A 14,370-nucleotide genomic window follows, 5' to 3' on the forward strand; every position below is an offset into this window, starting at 1 on the left:
GGAAATTTCTTGAGAATTAACGCACTCCTAGACATGAGAGTCATAATTAAACAAATATTTTTATGGCAAATTGTCTGTTCAAATTTTATCCCCACCAGGACTGACTGTGAGAAAGCACAGATCAATTAAACCAAAGTCCAATCTACTCTAAACTAATTAAATCAAAATCATAGAAGAGTAGCATGCAGGCTTCTACATCTAAAGTCTCTGTGGTGATTCTGAGGTGCAAAAAGATATACACTTGACTGGTAAAGTAAGGGCTACATACATCAACTATAGGAGCTCTTCCTAAAGACAAGTTAATCTTAAATCGAATCATGAGAAAACAACCCAGACTGTGGGACATTCCACAAGACAACTGGCCTGGACTCCTAAGAGTCAATGTTATAAAAGACTGAAAAAACAAACAAAAAAACCCTCAAACTGTTCTACCTCAGAAGAGACTAGAGACACAATAACTAACTTCAATGTGTGAGCTAGACCAAAACGACAAACAGTTGTAAAAGGTCATTACTGGGCTTCGAAGAAATCGGAAAATGGACTGATATTACATAATATTGCTTTATCAAGGTTAAATTGCTGAGGTATGCCAGCGATTTAAATTGCTGGAGATACTGTCAGTACTCAGGAGACAGATGCCAAAGAATATATCCATGATATATAACAATGTCTACAAGCACAAGCTGGAATCAAGATTGCTGGGAGAAATATCAATAACCTCAGATATTCAGATGACACCACCCTTATGGCAGAAAGTGAAGAAAAACTAAAGAGCCTCTTGATGAAAGTGAAAGAGGAGAGTGAAAAAGTTGGCTTAAAGCTCAACATTCAGAAAACTAAAATCATGGTATCCGGTCCCATCACTTTACAGCAAATAGATGGGGAAACAGTGGCAACAGTGGCAGACTTTATTTTGGGGGGCTCCAAAATCACTGCAGATGGTGACTGCAGCCATGAAATTAAAAGACGCTTACTCTTTGGAAGAAAAGTTATGACCAACCTAGACAGCCTATTAAAAAGCAGAGACATTACTTTGCCAGCAAAGGTCCTTCTGGTCAAAGCTATGGTTTTTCCAGTAGTCATGTATGTGAGACTCTCATGGATGTGAGAGTTGGACTATAAAGAAAGCTGAGTGCCGAAGAACTAATGCTTTTGAACTGTGGTGTTGGAGAAGACTCTTGAGAGCCCCTTGGACTGCAAGGAGATCCAACCAGTCTATCCTAAAGGAGATCAGTCCTGAGTATTCATTGGAAGGACTGATGTTGAAGCTGAAACTCCAACACTTTGGCCACCTGATGCGAAGAGCTGACTCATTTGAAAAGACCTTGATGCTGGGGAAGATTGAAGGCGGGAGGAAAAGGGTTCGACAGAGGATGATATCGTTGGATGGCATCACTGACTTAATGGACATAAGTTTGGGTAAACTCTGGGAGTTGATGATGGACAGAGAGGCCTGGCGTGCTGCTGTCCATGGGGTCACAAGAGTTGGGACATGACTGAGTGACTGAACTGAACAACATACTTTCAAATGGTTGCCAAAAATGTGAATGCACGTTACATTTGTATGCAATACAAATTTTGTATGTATACTATATGTATGTATCTGTATTGTATGTATACTATACATACACACACATATGGATAAATGTGGCACAGTGTCAACAGTTGGTGAATCTAGGTTAAAGATATTTGGGTGTTCACTGTAATAGTCTTTCAACTATTCTCCAAGTTTGAAACTTTTCAAAATAAAAAACTGGAAAACAAGAGACAAAAAGACAAAAGACAAAAGAGTTCCTTATAATGCTACACTTATTTTTATTTTATTGAAAACAAGACAGGTTTCAAAAAAAGATGAAGAGACGAGTGGTTTAACAACTGTTTATTCTTTAATATCATAAAATTAAGCTGATCTGCTTTATTAAAAGCTCTGTTTTCTTAAAGGGTGTACTCAGAACTACTTTAAATTGATTTAGAAATAAATGTCAACTTTTATGCAACTGAGCTCTGTTATGAGTTCTACATATGAATATAAACATATATAAAAACCACATCACACTTACAAATACACTTTAAATGGAAGAATAAAGGAGCTGAGGAAAACAAAAATATGCATAAATTCAACACTGATTCTATACCTGTGTCTGTCTTCGAAAAACTGGTATTCGATTCTTGCATCTCCCTTTGGTTGAGCTGACAGGAGAGCATCCACCTTCATTACCAAGTCACTGGCCCTGAAAGATGTGGTTGGTGAAAATTTAGCAATCAACCTAAGTACTGAATGCCAACGACATGGTTTGAAGAAATAAACTTTGTACCAACAGGCATGAGAAAAAAAACAACAATCTGTGTCACTGATTAGTTTTATAGCCCTGCAGTTAGTGTTGATTTTTCCATATGTGAAATGGAGGTAGCAACTACTTGGAGCAGCTCTTATAAAACCAGCACTGGCCTAACATACAAAATAAAGCACCTAGCTCAGAGCCTGGCCCAGAGCAGGCAGCCAGTGTCATTTATGTCTCCCTCACCCTCTTCTAAATAACTTTATTATTTTTTATGATCATTAGAGTAACAATTTACAAAAAAAAAACATTCAGGAAAAAAATACATAAGGAGAAAATGGAGATACACACAATAATAGCATATTTAAGAAATAAGTGTTGAAAACACTTCAGTTCATAATTCTTCTATATTGTAAAATATATATGTATCTATACACACAAAAGTGGTACTACATTATTTGGTAACCTGATTTTTCATTTAATAATATATTACAAACATTATTTTGTTGGGGTACATCAATATTTTCAATAACTGCATAGTATTATATTTATGGATATATCATTATCTATTACACTATTACAATCAACATTACAGTAAACAACTTTGAAAAGCACTTCCACATTCCCCACCCCTCCTAACTTGATTTCTAACCAAGAAAGATTTTACACTAAATCATGAGACTCAAAAAAAATGCTCTAGTCTGCTGAACCAAGGATTGAATTCTAAGAATTCTAAAATATATTTGAGTATATTTGTGAATATATTTGAACTAGAATCAAGCCCATCCATTCTCTCACTGAACCAAACAACTATATTAAATTATATCCCCTGGTACTTCTCAATATAACTCTGAAAACAAAATAAAATAGGTCATCTGTTTCCTGTGATGTGTCAACATTGTCACAAAATATGTCAAGGGACACTAACGGGGCCTGGGATGAGCACCTCGATTAAAGAGGTCACAACTGGGGTTTAGGGAGCTGAGGACGGCCTCTTAGCTGCAGGTCTGGGTCAGGCATGAAAGCTGTGGCTGTCATAAGGGGCCACTCCAAGGTGGAGCAGTCCTGTCACTAAGGAAAACCCTAGGCAAGCAAGGGCACTCTGAGAACCCTAAAAGTTTTAGCATCAATCTTTTGGTAGCCCCATAACTACCTTGAAAGTGAAAAAGAAAGAGAAAGTTGCTCAGTTGTGTCCAACTATTTGCCAACCCATGGACTTATATAGTCCATGGAATTCTCTAGACAAGAATATTGGAGTGGGTACCCTTTCCCTTCTCCAGGTGATCTTCCCAACCCAGGGATCAAACCCAGGTCTCCCACATCGCAGGTGGATTCTTTACCAGCTGAGCCACAAGGCAAGTCCAAGAATATTGGAACAGGTAGCCTATCCCTTCTCCAGTGGATCTTCCGACCCAGGAATCAAATTAGGGTCTCCTGCATCGCAGGTGGATTCTTTACCAACTGAGCTACCAAGGAAGCCCAAAGCTACCTTATATGTCTACATCCACCCAGGACCCACCTAATACATCTCTAGTTGGTTAAAGACAAGTCTTTTGTGCATAGTCTGGCAATTATACAGTCCACAAGGACTCCAAGGGACCCCTCCACAGGCTCCAGAGACAGAGAGGGAGTGGTCCAAGGAACACAGCAAGCCTATGCCTGTGACACATGGCTTCAAGTCATAGGTCAGCTCCTGGCCTGTATCCAGGAGGTGTTTCATAGGCTAAAACAAGGAGCACTAAATGAGGTAGAACAAAACCTCTTTATCTGTGACCCCAGTTTGGCTGAGATAAAAGAAGATTCCTTCTCATATCACATAAAACTTGGCAAAGAGGCTACTCTGGTAGCTATCAAAGCCAACACTAAGACATGCATCTCGAACTCTGCAACATCATGCTATGATGAAACAGATGAAGAAAAGAAGAAAACAGAAAAACCTTAAAATTCTATATCCTCAAACTATGCATCAAAGAACACTATCAAGAGTGTGAAAAGTCAATCCATGGAATGGGGAAAAAACATCCGCATATCACACAGCTATACGGGATTGATATCCAGAATATAAACGAATTCCTACAACTCAACAACAAAATAAATAATTAAAAATGAGCAAAGGACTTGGACAGATGTTTTCCCAGATAGACAAATGGTCTATTAAGCACATGAAAAGATGTTCAAGATCACTAATTATTAGGGGAGTATGACAAACCACAAGGAGATACCAACCCATTTAGAATGGGTATTATAAAAAAAATAAAAAATAACAAACGTTGATGAGGACGTGGAGAAATCAGAACCCTTATGCATTACTGATGGTAAAGTAAAATGCTATAACCTCTGTGGAAAAAGGTATCATGGTTCATCAACATTAAACATAAACATACATCCTCCAATTATACATGCATTTGATATTTAATGTCAAAAACCATGTGAATATGAATATGAGCCTCAGTTACACTGCAGGTACATAGACCAATCAAATAATTACTTTTTTTCCTTTGAGAAATAACTTATTAAAATACATAAGCTAGTAATAACACTGAAAAGGATTAAAATAACAGTAAAGAACCAATAATAATCAACTCGTCATCATTACCTTTGGACTACATAACAAAAAACTCATTATTCAATAATTAGTAAATAAAGAAAAAGAAACACTTAATTTGTCTTTTTTTCCTGAAAATAAAACTGAAGGGTAATTAAAGAGATAATTAGGAAAAGTATGTCTTTCCATAAGTATTCCAAAGAAATAAAATCACCCCTCTACTTTTGCATATGTTTGAAATTTTTACAATCAAAAACTTTTAAAAAATCAAAATGGAGAAAATTCAGTTCTTTAAACAGCTTGCTGCAAAATTAACTCATTTTAGTGGAAGCAAAAATAAGTAAACCTGAAATGAAGACAATTATTATATTTTAAAGCTAGAGATAAAACATCTTGGAATAGATGTTTAACATTTTTTTTTTAAAGAATGCTGCTGCTACTGCTGCTAAGTCACTTCAGTCGTGTCCAACTCTGTGTGATCTCGTAGACGGCAGCCCACCAGGCTCCGCCATCCCTGGGATTCTCCAGGCAAGAACATTGGAGTGGGTTGCCATTTCCTTCTCCAACGCATGAAAGTGAAGTCACTCAGCCGTGTCCGACTCTTAGTGACCCCAAGGACTGCAGCCTACCAGGCTCCTCCATCCATGGGATTTTCCAGGCAAGAGTACTGGAGTGGGGTGCCATTTAAAGAATGAGGAAGGTCCAATTAAGATAGCCCCTATGACTTGAACTGATTAACTTCTTCTATGGCAAAACTTACACGTCTTCTTCTACCCGAAGCTGCTGAATATGAGATTTGATTTTCTGTCCTGAAGTTTTTAAGATGATATTTTCCAGGAGGTGGAAATCGTCTTGATTAAAGAATTCACTGTCCTCAAGTGGCCCAATGATCTGTGAAAGAGAGCAGGGCAGTCAGTGCTGGAATCAGCAGGCTGCAAAGAAGCCCTGGGTTGTCCTCAGGCCACCTTACAAACCAAATCACTTTACAGACCCAAAACATGTTTATATCTAAGTTAAATCAATGAAAAAAGTGAAAATAAAAGCCAAATCAACTCATATGGCTATCCACTTATCAATTCCTCCACACTCAACAGAGTGTAGACTCAAATATTTTACACTATTTTTACAGTAAGCAAACTCTAATATAAAACAGCAATATCATTTTCATTCTCACTGAATATAATAAAAAAGCCAAAATAGAAATGCAGTGGTAGATACCAGAGATTTCACCCTAAGTGCTAAGAGTTTGAAGTTTAGTATGTCTGCCTAGTCTCATTTTCAGGTGTGCAGATATTTATGAAGTATTCTAAGCATAAACCAATTAATTTCATATAAACTGCACAAACCATAAACTTAATCCCCACATGATACAAATACTTTATGTATCAAAGGTCTTAGGAATTTATGTTCTGAGAGCAACCACACTCTCACCATCTTACACAATCACAGGGCAAAACTAAACAGGAGGAAGGTTTCATGTAAGGACATTTGTGTCCAAATGAGCAAACTTCCTTTGAAACAAGGGGGCAGTAATGATCATCAGCACTGCATAAGCCCTAATCACCTTCGGAAAAAGTGGCTCTGTTGAAGAGTTTACTAGCTTCAGAGAAGAATGCTGCCAAGACTGTTCACTCATCTAATTTGAAGGCAACCTTGTCTCAGGACAAAATCCTTACCCTTCCATTGCTGATCACTGCCCTCTGTCCTTTCTTCAGCTTTAGAACATCCCTGCAGTACATGGCATGAGACAAAATGAAATCCATTTTGGAAGACTCAAAGACCTCTTTAAAAAGACTGAAATCCATGCCCTAGGAAAGTAATTGTTATTAAGGAAAAGTAATTGTTATTATGAAAACCACAAAAATTAATAATCACATGAATAAATCATAAAATGCTCTACAGGAAAGTTATGACTAATTTTAATAATTAACATTATGATGTCTCCATTTTCCACATTTCCTCCCGTTTTTTCCCAACCTCTCACTTAACAAGTAATTGCTTATTTCCTTTTCCTGGTCCTTTATGTGATAGTTTAATTGGCAAACTATAATTCATGGTATCTTTATTATGCATTTTTAAATCTTGTTAATTTCAAGAGAGAACCTTTTTTCTAACTGAAACATCAAATACACTCATCATTTTATAAAAAGTTTTAAAATTACACAACAATCAAAAGTACGTAGTATATAAATTAACTTGGACTTTTTAAATTAACTCTGCCTTTTAAAAACTTACAAAACCAATGGCTTTGTGCTTAAAAGCATACATAAACTCATGTATACACATGAAACCTAGTCAGTTTCAAGTGAAGTAAAGGGAAAATCACAGAATTGTTATTTATTGGAAAGGCTCTTCCAACTTAAAAAATATTCTCTGAGCTCAGAACTACAATCACAAATCCTGACATCAACAGGAACAGGACAAATCAGCCCACAGGAATGAACTTCTAAATAACAGAACAAGGCAGCTTCGTGCAATACACAGACTTACCCCAACAGAGAACTCCCTGATGTCAGTTCCTGCGGCCAGGGCCTCTGCAGTCTCCTCCTTGGCCATTTTTGTGATGAAGTTCTTAGCAGAGTTGGAGGTCTGGGTTTGGAGAGCAGCCCAGATTGCTCTGGAGATCTGAGTTTTCTCATAACTTATATCTTCACTAGGATTATTGATCATGCTTACTCTAACATTGTTACTGGATTTCTATTTACAAAATGGGAAATTAAGAGTTATATGGTAGATGTCTTGAACTTAAAAAGCAGCATTAACATCAGTCATATTCCATAAGTAGCAAATAACACTTAAGTCTTCAGTCGTTCTCCTCTGCATACCAAATAAAATTAAAATGCTGTAACTAGGCATTCAAACCCTTATATGAATTGGCCCCCAACCTACCTTTCCAATTCATTTCTTGCCATCTCTGTAAATATGGAATACATTACAGATTGTCAGAGTCCTGTATTTTCCCAACACACTTTGCATTCTTCTTATGCATGTTATGCCTCACTTGGGCATGTGAATCCCAACTACACCCATCTTTACTACCACAAGTCACAACCCTCTTGAAGGGCTCTGCGCAAACCCTTTACAGATTTACAGATTTCTAGCAAAAATTAATCTCTCCTTGGGTAAAAAGTCAAGAATTCATGTGGAAGAAGATATCTAGGACCAAAAAAAACAAAAAAGGGCCACAGCAACAGAAATTCATACTTATGTGTATCATTCATACTGATGTGTATCTAAAAACATGTACCTGAGTATTCACTGCAGCATTCTTCTAGCCCCAAACTAGAAACAAACCAACTGTCCATCAAACAGACTAAACAAACAAAACTCTATGGTACAGCGACTGCACAATGAAAAAGAACTAATTACCACTACTTGTAAAGCCATGGATAAATTTCAAAAATGTTGAGCAAAGAAATCAAGTGCAAACAAACACATGTTAATATTGTAAGAGTCTATTTAAACAAAGTAAGTAACAGGCAAGCCTAGGCTGTGAGGAGAGGGACCGGAGAGGGATAGTGATGAGGCCGCAGGCAGGGCCATACTTTGAGGTGACTACTTCTGTACCTGGGGGGTGGTCACACAGTGACAATGTACATCCTGTTAATGTGTGCTTGTCTTCTGAACCTATGTGTCACCTCAGTTACTCCCTCCCCGTTCTCCCACTTTACCACCACACAAGCTTTATCAATTTAAGAACGCATTATACATATATCATCCTTCCAGGACTGCTCACAAATACAGCTCTGAACTGACCACACCATCTAGTCTGTTCCTTTGGACAATAAAGACACTCAGTACATCAGTATTTCAGTGAGCCTCCTTAGGACACAGGGTGGTAAAGGGACACAGGTCGGAGGGGTGTGAAACCTGGATGAAGATCCAATCTGAAACTACTCAGGAAATGTAACAACTCTCTCTCTGACAATGAGGATCTCTAGAAGAGGTGATATTTTTTCAACTGTTCACCACTGCTATTCAGTCCACTTCTACAGGTGATACCCTGCCTAGCTTTCAGGCCACCTGTATGTGCATCCCTCTGCGTGCCTACACCAACTTCTATTACATAGGCGCTGATGTGCCTGGTTAATATTTTTCCCATATCTGGACCTCTGTCAAGGTAAGGATTCTGTCTCTTCCACACAATATACAAAATGAACTTTGCAGCATCTCTTCAGCAAGGGCATGAACAGTAGTACAATTAAAAACTTGTCTATGATGAAGATCTCGTTATTTTTCCCTCTAAAAGAATCTATTCCCAGACTTCCCTGATGGTCCAGTGGTTAAGATTCTGCCTGCCAGTGCAGCGGACGTGGGTTCGATTCCTGCTCCAGGAAGATCCCACATTGCTGTGGAGCAACTAAGCCAGTTTGCCAAAACTACTGAGCTGCAGCCTAGAGCCCATGATCTGCAACAAGAGAAGCCACTGCAATGAGAAGCCTGTGCACTGCAAGGAAGAGGAGGCCCGAAAGACCCAACAGAGCCATAAATAAACAAATAAATTTTTTAAAGAAAAAAAAGAATGTTGCAGTCTTCTCGGCTTTCTCAATAGTTGCCAGACCTCTGAGAAAACAATGCTTCTTCTCCCCAAGCACTAAAAATGCAGGATTCAGCCTCCCCACCAGAAGATTATCAGCACACAGATGCTCATGAAGATACTGCAGCCTCAAACAAAGACACAGACTGAAGTAGGAGATACTTGCCTGATGTTTAATAGCATCATATAACAACTGCCTTCCAGAAGGGCTATCAAAATCCCCAACAATCCAAAAAGTTACTGGTCTAATAAAAGAATCATCTGTAGAAAAACAAACACAACATACTGAGTGGGAGGAGGGGAGAAAACACATCCTATGTTTCAGTATTGCTATTAAGTCAAGTAATTTCTGCAAACCATGCAAAAAATAAAGATACAAAGCAAAAGCAGCGAAACTTTGATACTAGAATGAAAGCATGATAACCTTCCATGTGGCTTAATTAGAAATTAGAAACATGCATTTATTAATTCTGTTTTGGTTTGGGCATCTGTTAGCATGTAAAATGAAAAAGTCTTTGAGAGTGTGGGTAACATATGATAGTCTCTAATCATATTCATTTGTAACTTTCTAAAATATAACTCTTTACAAACACACAGAACTTATCTGCATTGATAATTTATCTGTTACCCACAGGTTCCAGAAACATTCCAATAAAGTAGCGATAAATTCTGAATTATAACAGTGCCTGAACCACATAAGATAATTAATAAAAAATAAATAAAAGGAATAGAACACTCTGAAGTTTAAAGTTACCATAGATTTCCTTGGAGGACATTCCTGGACAAAAGTAAAGGAAAAAGAGTAGAAAAAAAGAAAATGTCATTTCTCTAATTAATGTCAACTTAAGAGACAAATTTTAAATAATGTCCAACATCCTCTATGCTTTTTTTCTGGTTCTTAGCCCCATTTGTGTTACAGAACTATAGAAGGACTCCTCGGAATCAATTTCTTAGAGGAACCAAATGGAGCAATGGACTGTATTTAAATATACATTTGAAAAGCCAGAACTTCTCTCTTGGAGAAAACTACAATGGTAATAAAAATAGCTACCTTAAATGACAGTTGGTGCTTTAAAAGGGTAATAAATGTAACCAGAGAGGGAAAACATCTGTCTTTCATTAAAAGGGTATCATTTTACATAATTTTGATCTGCATAAAGAACTCTGTATCAAAATCAGCTTAAAAACGGTCACAAGGATTTCTTGAACCAAGTTTCCCTTGCGGCTCAGCTAGTAAAGAATCCACCTGCAATGTGGGAGACAATCCCTGGTTGGGAAGATCCCCTGGAAAAGGGAAAGACCTCCCACTCCAGTATTCTGGCCTAGAGAATTCCATGGACTGTATAGTCCATGGGGTCACAAAGAGTCGGACACAACTGAGTGACTTTGACTTCACTTATCTATAAATCCCAAAAATTTAATCCAATGTTGTCATTGAAGAGGTGAGTCAAACCAATCTGCAATGCATTAAACCATTTTTACATAATTCTTTTTCCATTCTGAACCATGAAAAAATTTTTCTTTTTGCCTTTTATGTCTATTATGGTAGCTCAACCGGTAAAGAATCTTCCTGCAATGCAGGAGACCCTGGTTCAATTCCTAGGTCAGGAAGATCCCCTGGAGAAGGGTTAGGCTACCCACTCCAGTATTCTTGGGCTTCCCTGGTAGCTCAGACAGTAATGAATCCACCTGCAATGCAAGAGACCTGGGTTGGGAAGATCCTCTGGAGGAGGGCATGGCAACCCACTGCAGTATTCTTGCCTGGAGAATCCCATGAACAGAGGAGCCTGATGGGCTACAGTCCATGTGGTCACAAAGAGTTGGACATGACTGAGCGACTAAGCACAGCACACACAGCACATAAAATTTATAGACAACATCTGAATTTTCAAATATATATAAAAATTAAATTTAAATAGGTAATTTCTAGACTCAAATAATTATACAAAAAAATAAAAGAAATTATGGTATCTCTTTCTCAACAGACACTAAATTTTTGTAGATACTAAGAAAAAAAAAAGTTGAATCCAAGGTAAGCGTAAAATGAATTACCTTTCTTAGTCAGATAATTCATACTGTTGGCTATAGCAGCAGTCTTGCCTTGGGAATCCAAGACGGTAAATCTAGCATAATCATCCACAAAAAAGTTATCTGAAAAAAAAAATTAGATTTATAATTAATATGCCTAAATTCAAGCTAATGTTAACATTCAACTGATAATCTGATTTGACCATAACATATGTTTTAACAAAATGCATGAGCAAAATATATTGTTCCAAGTTCATTGAACAAGTTAACAACATGACCCCTACCTCATTAATCATATTTTAAGACACAAAGGGAAAATGTACCCATCTGACATATAACTCTCATATATGTGTTAGTTTGATTATTTAAATTAATTTTATTCCTATTTTTTCACTTTATACCTAGAGGATGATCTTTTAAAGAGACTTTAACTTCATCTCTCCTTTCCATAGTCCATCCCTACAGTAAACACTTCCCTATTCTATTTGGGGATAAGAGGAGATAAATGGGAGAGAAAATATAAGAAAACGCATATTTTAGTTATTTCATCTCTATCATAATAACATTTTTAACCTTAAAAGAAATAAGAGGTCATTTTTAGATATATATTTTTCCTATTAGTACCTATGTGCAATTGCTCTTATTAATCATTTCCCCTCAGATTACTCTTACCAAAATTCCAGCTTCATTAAGTCACTCTCTTGCTCTAAATACTTCATAATTTCTTCCTACCTACAAAGTGGTCTCCAGCCTGGTATCATAAACCCTCTATCTCTAGCAATCATCCCAGGTCTTTGCATTACTCACATCCCAATACAAACGCCCTGCTTTCTGCCCTACCCTCCAAGCACAGCTTGCTTGCCCACCCTCACCCATCTATCTTTTACTTAAAGAAAGCACACCGAAGGCCTACAATCTGCTCAATCAATGTTCTAGTAATGGTAAGCGATTTATGATAGACATAATCCATTCATACTGTTGGCTATATGCAGGGGAGGGGAGGAAGTACCATGGCCTTAAAACTTGGTTGCAGGACAGCAAAGGCCAAGAGCAGTGTAGATGATGGAGCTATAACCACTGGGTTAGGAGGATGCCAGTTACTCCTTCACCAACAGCTTCACAACGCTCACCAAGCGACTACGTCCTTGCCACTGGGGACTGGCATCATGTCACAGGTGAGGGTGTTAACACTCAGTGGAGAAAGATATCCCAAAACACAGAGCTGTTTTTACGTTCCTTATTCATCAGTACTCCAAAGATAACTCTTTACAGCTTAATTTAAAATGATGGAAACAACAAACAGGATGAAGATTCATAACACTGCCTGCCTTGCACTACTAATTCTTCTGGTAAAAAAGCATTTTCTTAACTACCTTTTTTTTCAAATATAAGCATACATATGAATTTTTCCTCTGCCTATATTTAACCATTTTATTCTGCCTGAAAGAAAAGGAATTTAGTTTCAAGTAGAACAGAGATAGCCGCAATCAAGTACCAATCACAAATAGATTTATATATTTATCGTACTCAACTACCACAACGAATACACTTGGTTCTGACTTCACCGTTAACATATCCTTTCTTCCCCGTGAGATTTCCTGAGCAAATAATGATAGCTCCATGTCATTTCCTGCAGTTCGTCACAGTGGCCTCCACAGTCTCCAGCAAAGGCAAAGAACAAGCTGCAGCTGGGGTTAACTTCTAAACAAGGCATTGTTTCAGTTTGTTCATTTTCCAAACTTACTTATTTTTAACTGAAGGAAAACTGCTTCACAATACTGAGCTGGCCTCTGCCATACATCAACACGAGTCAGCCATGGGTGTGCACGTGTCCCCTCCGTCTCTAACCACCCCCCTCTTCCCGCCGTTCCAGGTTGTTCCAGAGCCCCAGTCTGAGCCCCTGAGTCACAGGGCAAATCCCACTGGTTGTCGATTTCACACGTGGTAGCGTGTGTGCGCCCCCATGCCTCTCTCCATGCATCTCACCCTCTCCTTCCCCCATCCATGTCCCCACGTCTGCTCTCTGCATCTGTGCCCTCAGACACTGGTGCCCTCAGACAGGTTCATCAGCACCATTTTTCTAGATTCCAGATATATGCATTAATATGTAATATTTGTGTTTCTCTTTCTGACTTACTTCACTCTGTATAATAGGCTCTAGGTTCACCCACTTCATTAGAACTGACTCAAACGTGACCCTTTATATGGCTGAGTAACATTCCATTTTATATATATATATATATGTACTACAGTTTCTTTATCCATTCATCTGTCGATGGACATCTAGGTTGCTTCCATGCTGTAGCTATTGTAAGCAGTGCTGCAGTGAACATTGGGGTACATGTGCCTTTTTCAATTTTGGTTTCCTCAGGGTATATACCAAGTAGTGAAATGGTGGGGTCATATGGTAGTTCTACTCCCGGTTTTCTGAGGAATCTCCATACGGTCTTCCACAGTGGCTGTATCAATTTACAGTCCCATCAACAGTGCAAAAGGGATGCCTTTTCTCCACACCCTTTCCAGCATTTATTGTTTGTGGATCTTTGATGATGACCATTCTGACTTGTACGAGGTAATATCTCATTGTAGTTTTGATTTGCATTTCTCTAATAATGAGTGATGTTAAGCATCTTTTCATGTGTTTATTAGCCATCTGTATGTCTTCTTTGAAGAAATATCTGTTTATGTATTTTGCCCGCTTTTTGACTAGGTTGTTTGTTTTTCCGGTATTCAGTTTCATGAGCTACAAAAAGGTATTCTTGTGGAAACAACCTAAACATTAATCAACTGAGGAACAGGTAAGCAAAGTATGGCCTGTCTATACAATGGAAAAGGAATCAGTCATAAAAAGGAAGTTCTGAGACAGGCTACAACGTGGATGAACCTTAAAAACCTTTATGCTTAGTGAAAGAAGCCAGTCACAAAAAACTTCCAATTATATAAAATATCCAGAACAGAAAAATCCATAGAAAGAGAAACTA

The 14,370-nt window shown here is 37.9% G+C and overlaps 1 protein-coding gene across 2 annotated transcripts in view; it reads right to left on the reverse strand.

Annotated features, from left to right (window-relative positions):
* UGGT1 (UDP-glucose glycoprotein glucosyltransferase 1) overlaps positions 1-14,370 on the reverse strand; it is a 111,117-nt gene that overhangs the window by 31,296 nt on the left and 65,451 nt on the right. Inside the window, exons 20-26 of one of the 2 annotated variants that reach the window (XM_061431816.1) lie at positions 11,414-11,512; positions 10,116-10,139; positions 9,528-9,622; positions 7,315-7,521; positions 6,501-6,632; positions 5,585-5,715; positions 2,136-2,231 (exon numbers count right to left, since the gene is read on the reverse strand). In XM_061431816.1, the coding sequence (XP_061287800.1) occupies positions 2,136-2,231; positions 5,585-5,715; positions 6,501-6,632; positions 7,315-7,521; positions 9,528-9,622; positions 10,116-10,139; positions 11,414-11,512 (784 nt within the window). The remainder of the gene's footprint in view (positions 1-2,135; positions 2,232-5,584; positions 5,716-6,500; positions 6,633-7,314; positions 7,522-9,527; positions 9,623-10,115; positions 10,140-11,413; positions 11,513-14,370) is intronic. The other variant, XM_061431823.1, reaches the window with a different exon arrangement.

Source organism: Bos javanicus, chromosome 2 (assembly GCF_032452875.1).
Source record: "Bos javanicus breed banteng chromosome 2, ARS-OSU_banteng_1.0, whole genome shotgun sequence".
Taxonomy (NCBI): Eukaryota; Metazoa; Chordata; class Mammalia; order Artiodactyla; family Bovidae; genus Bos; species Bos javanicus.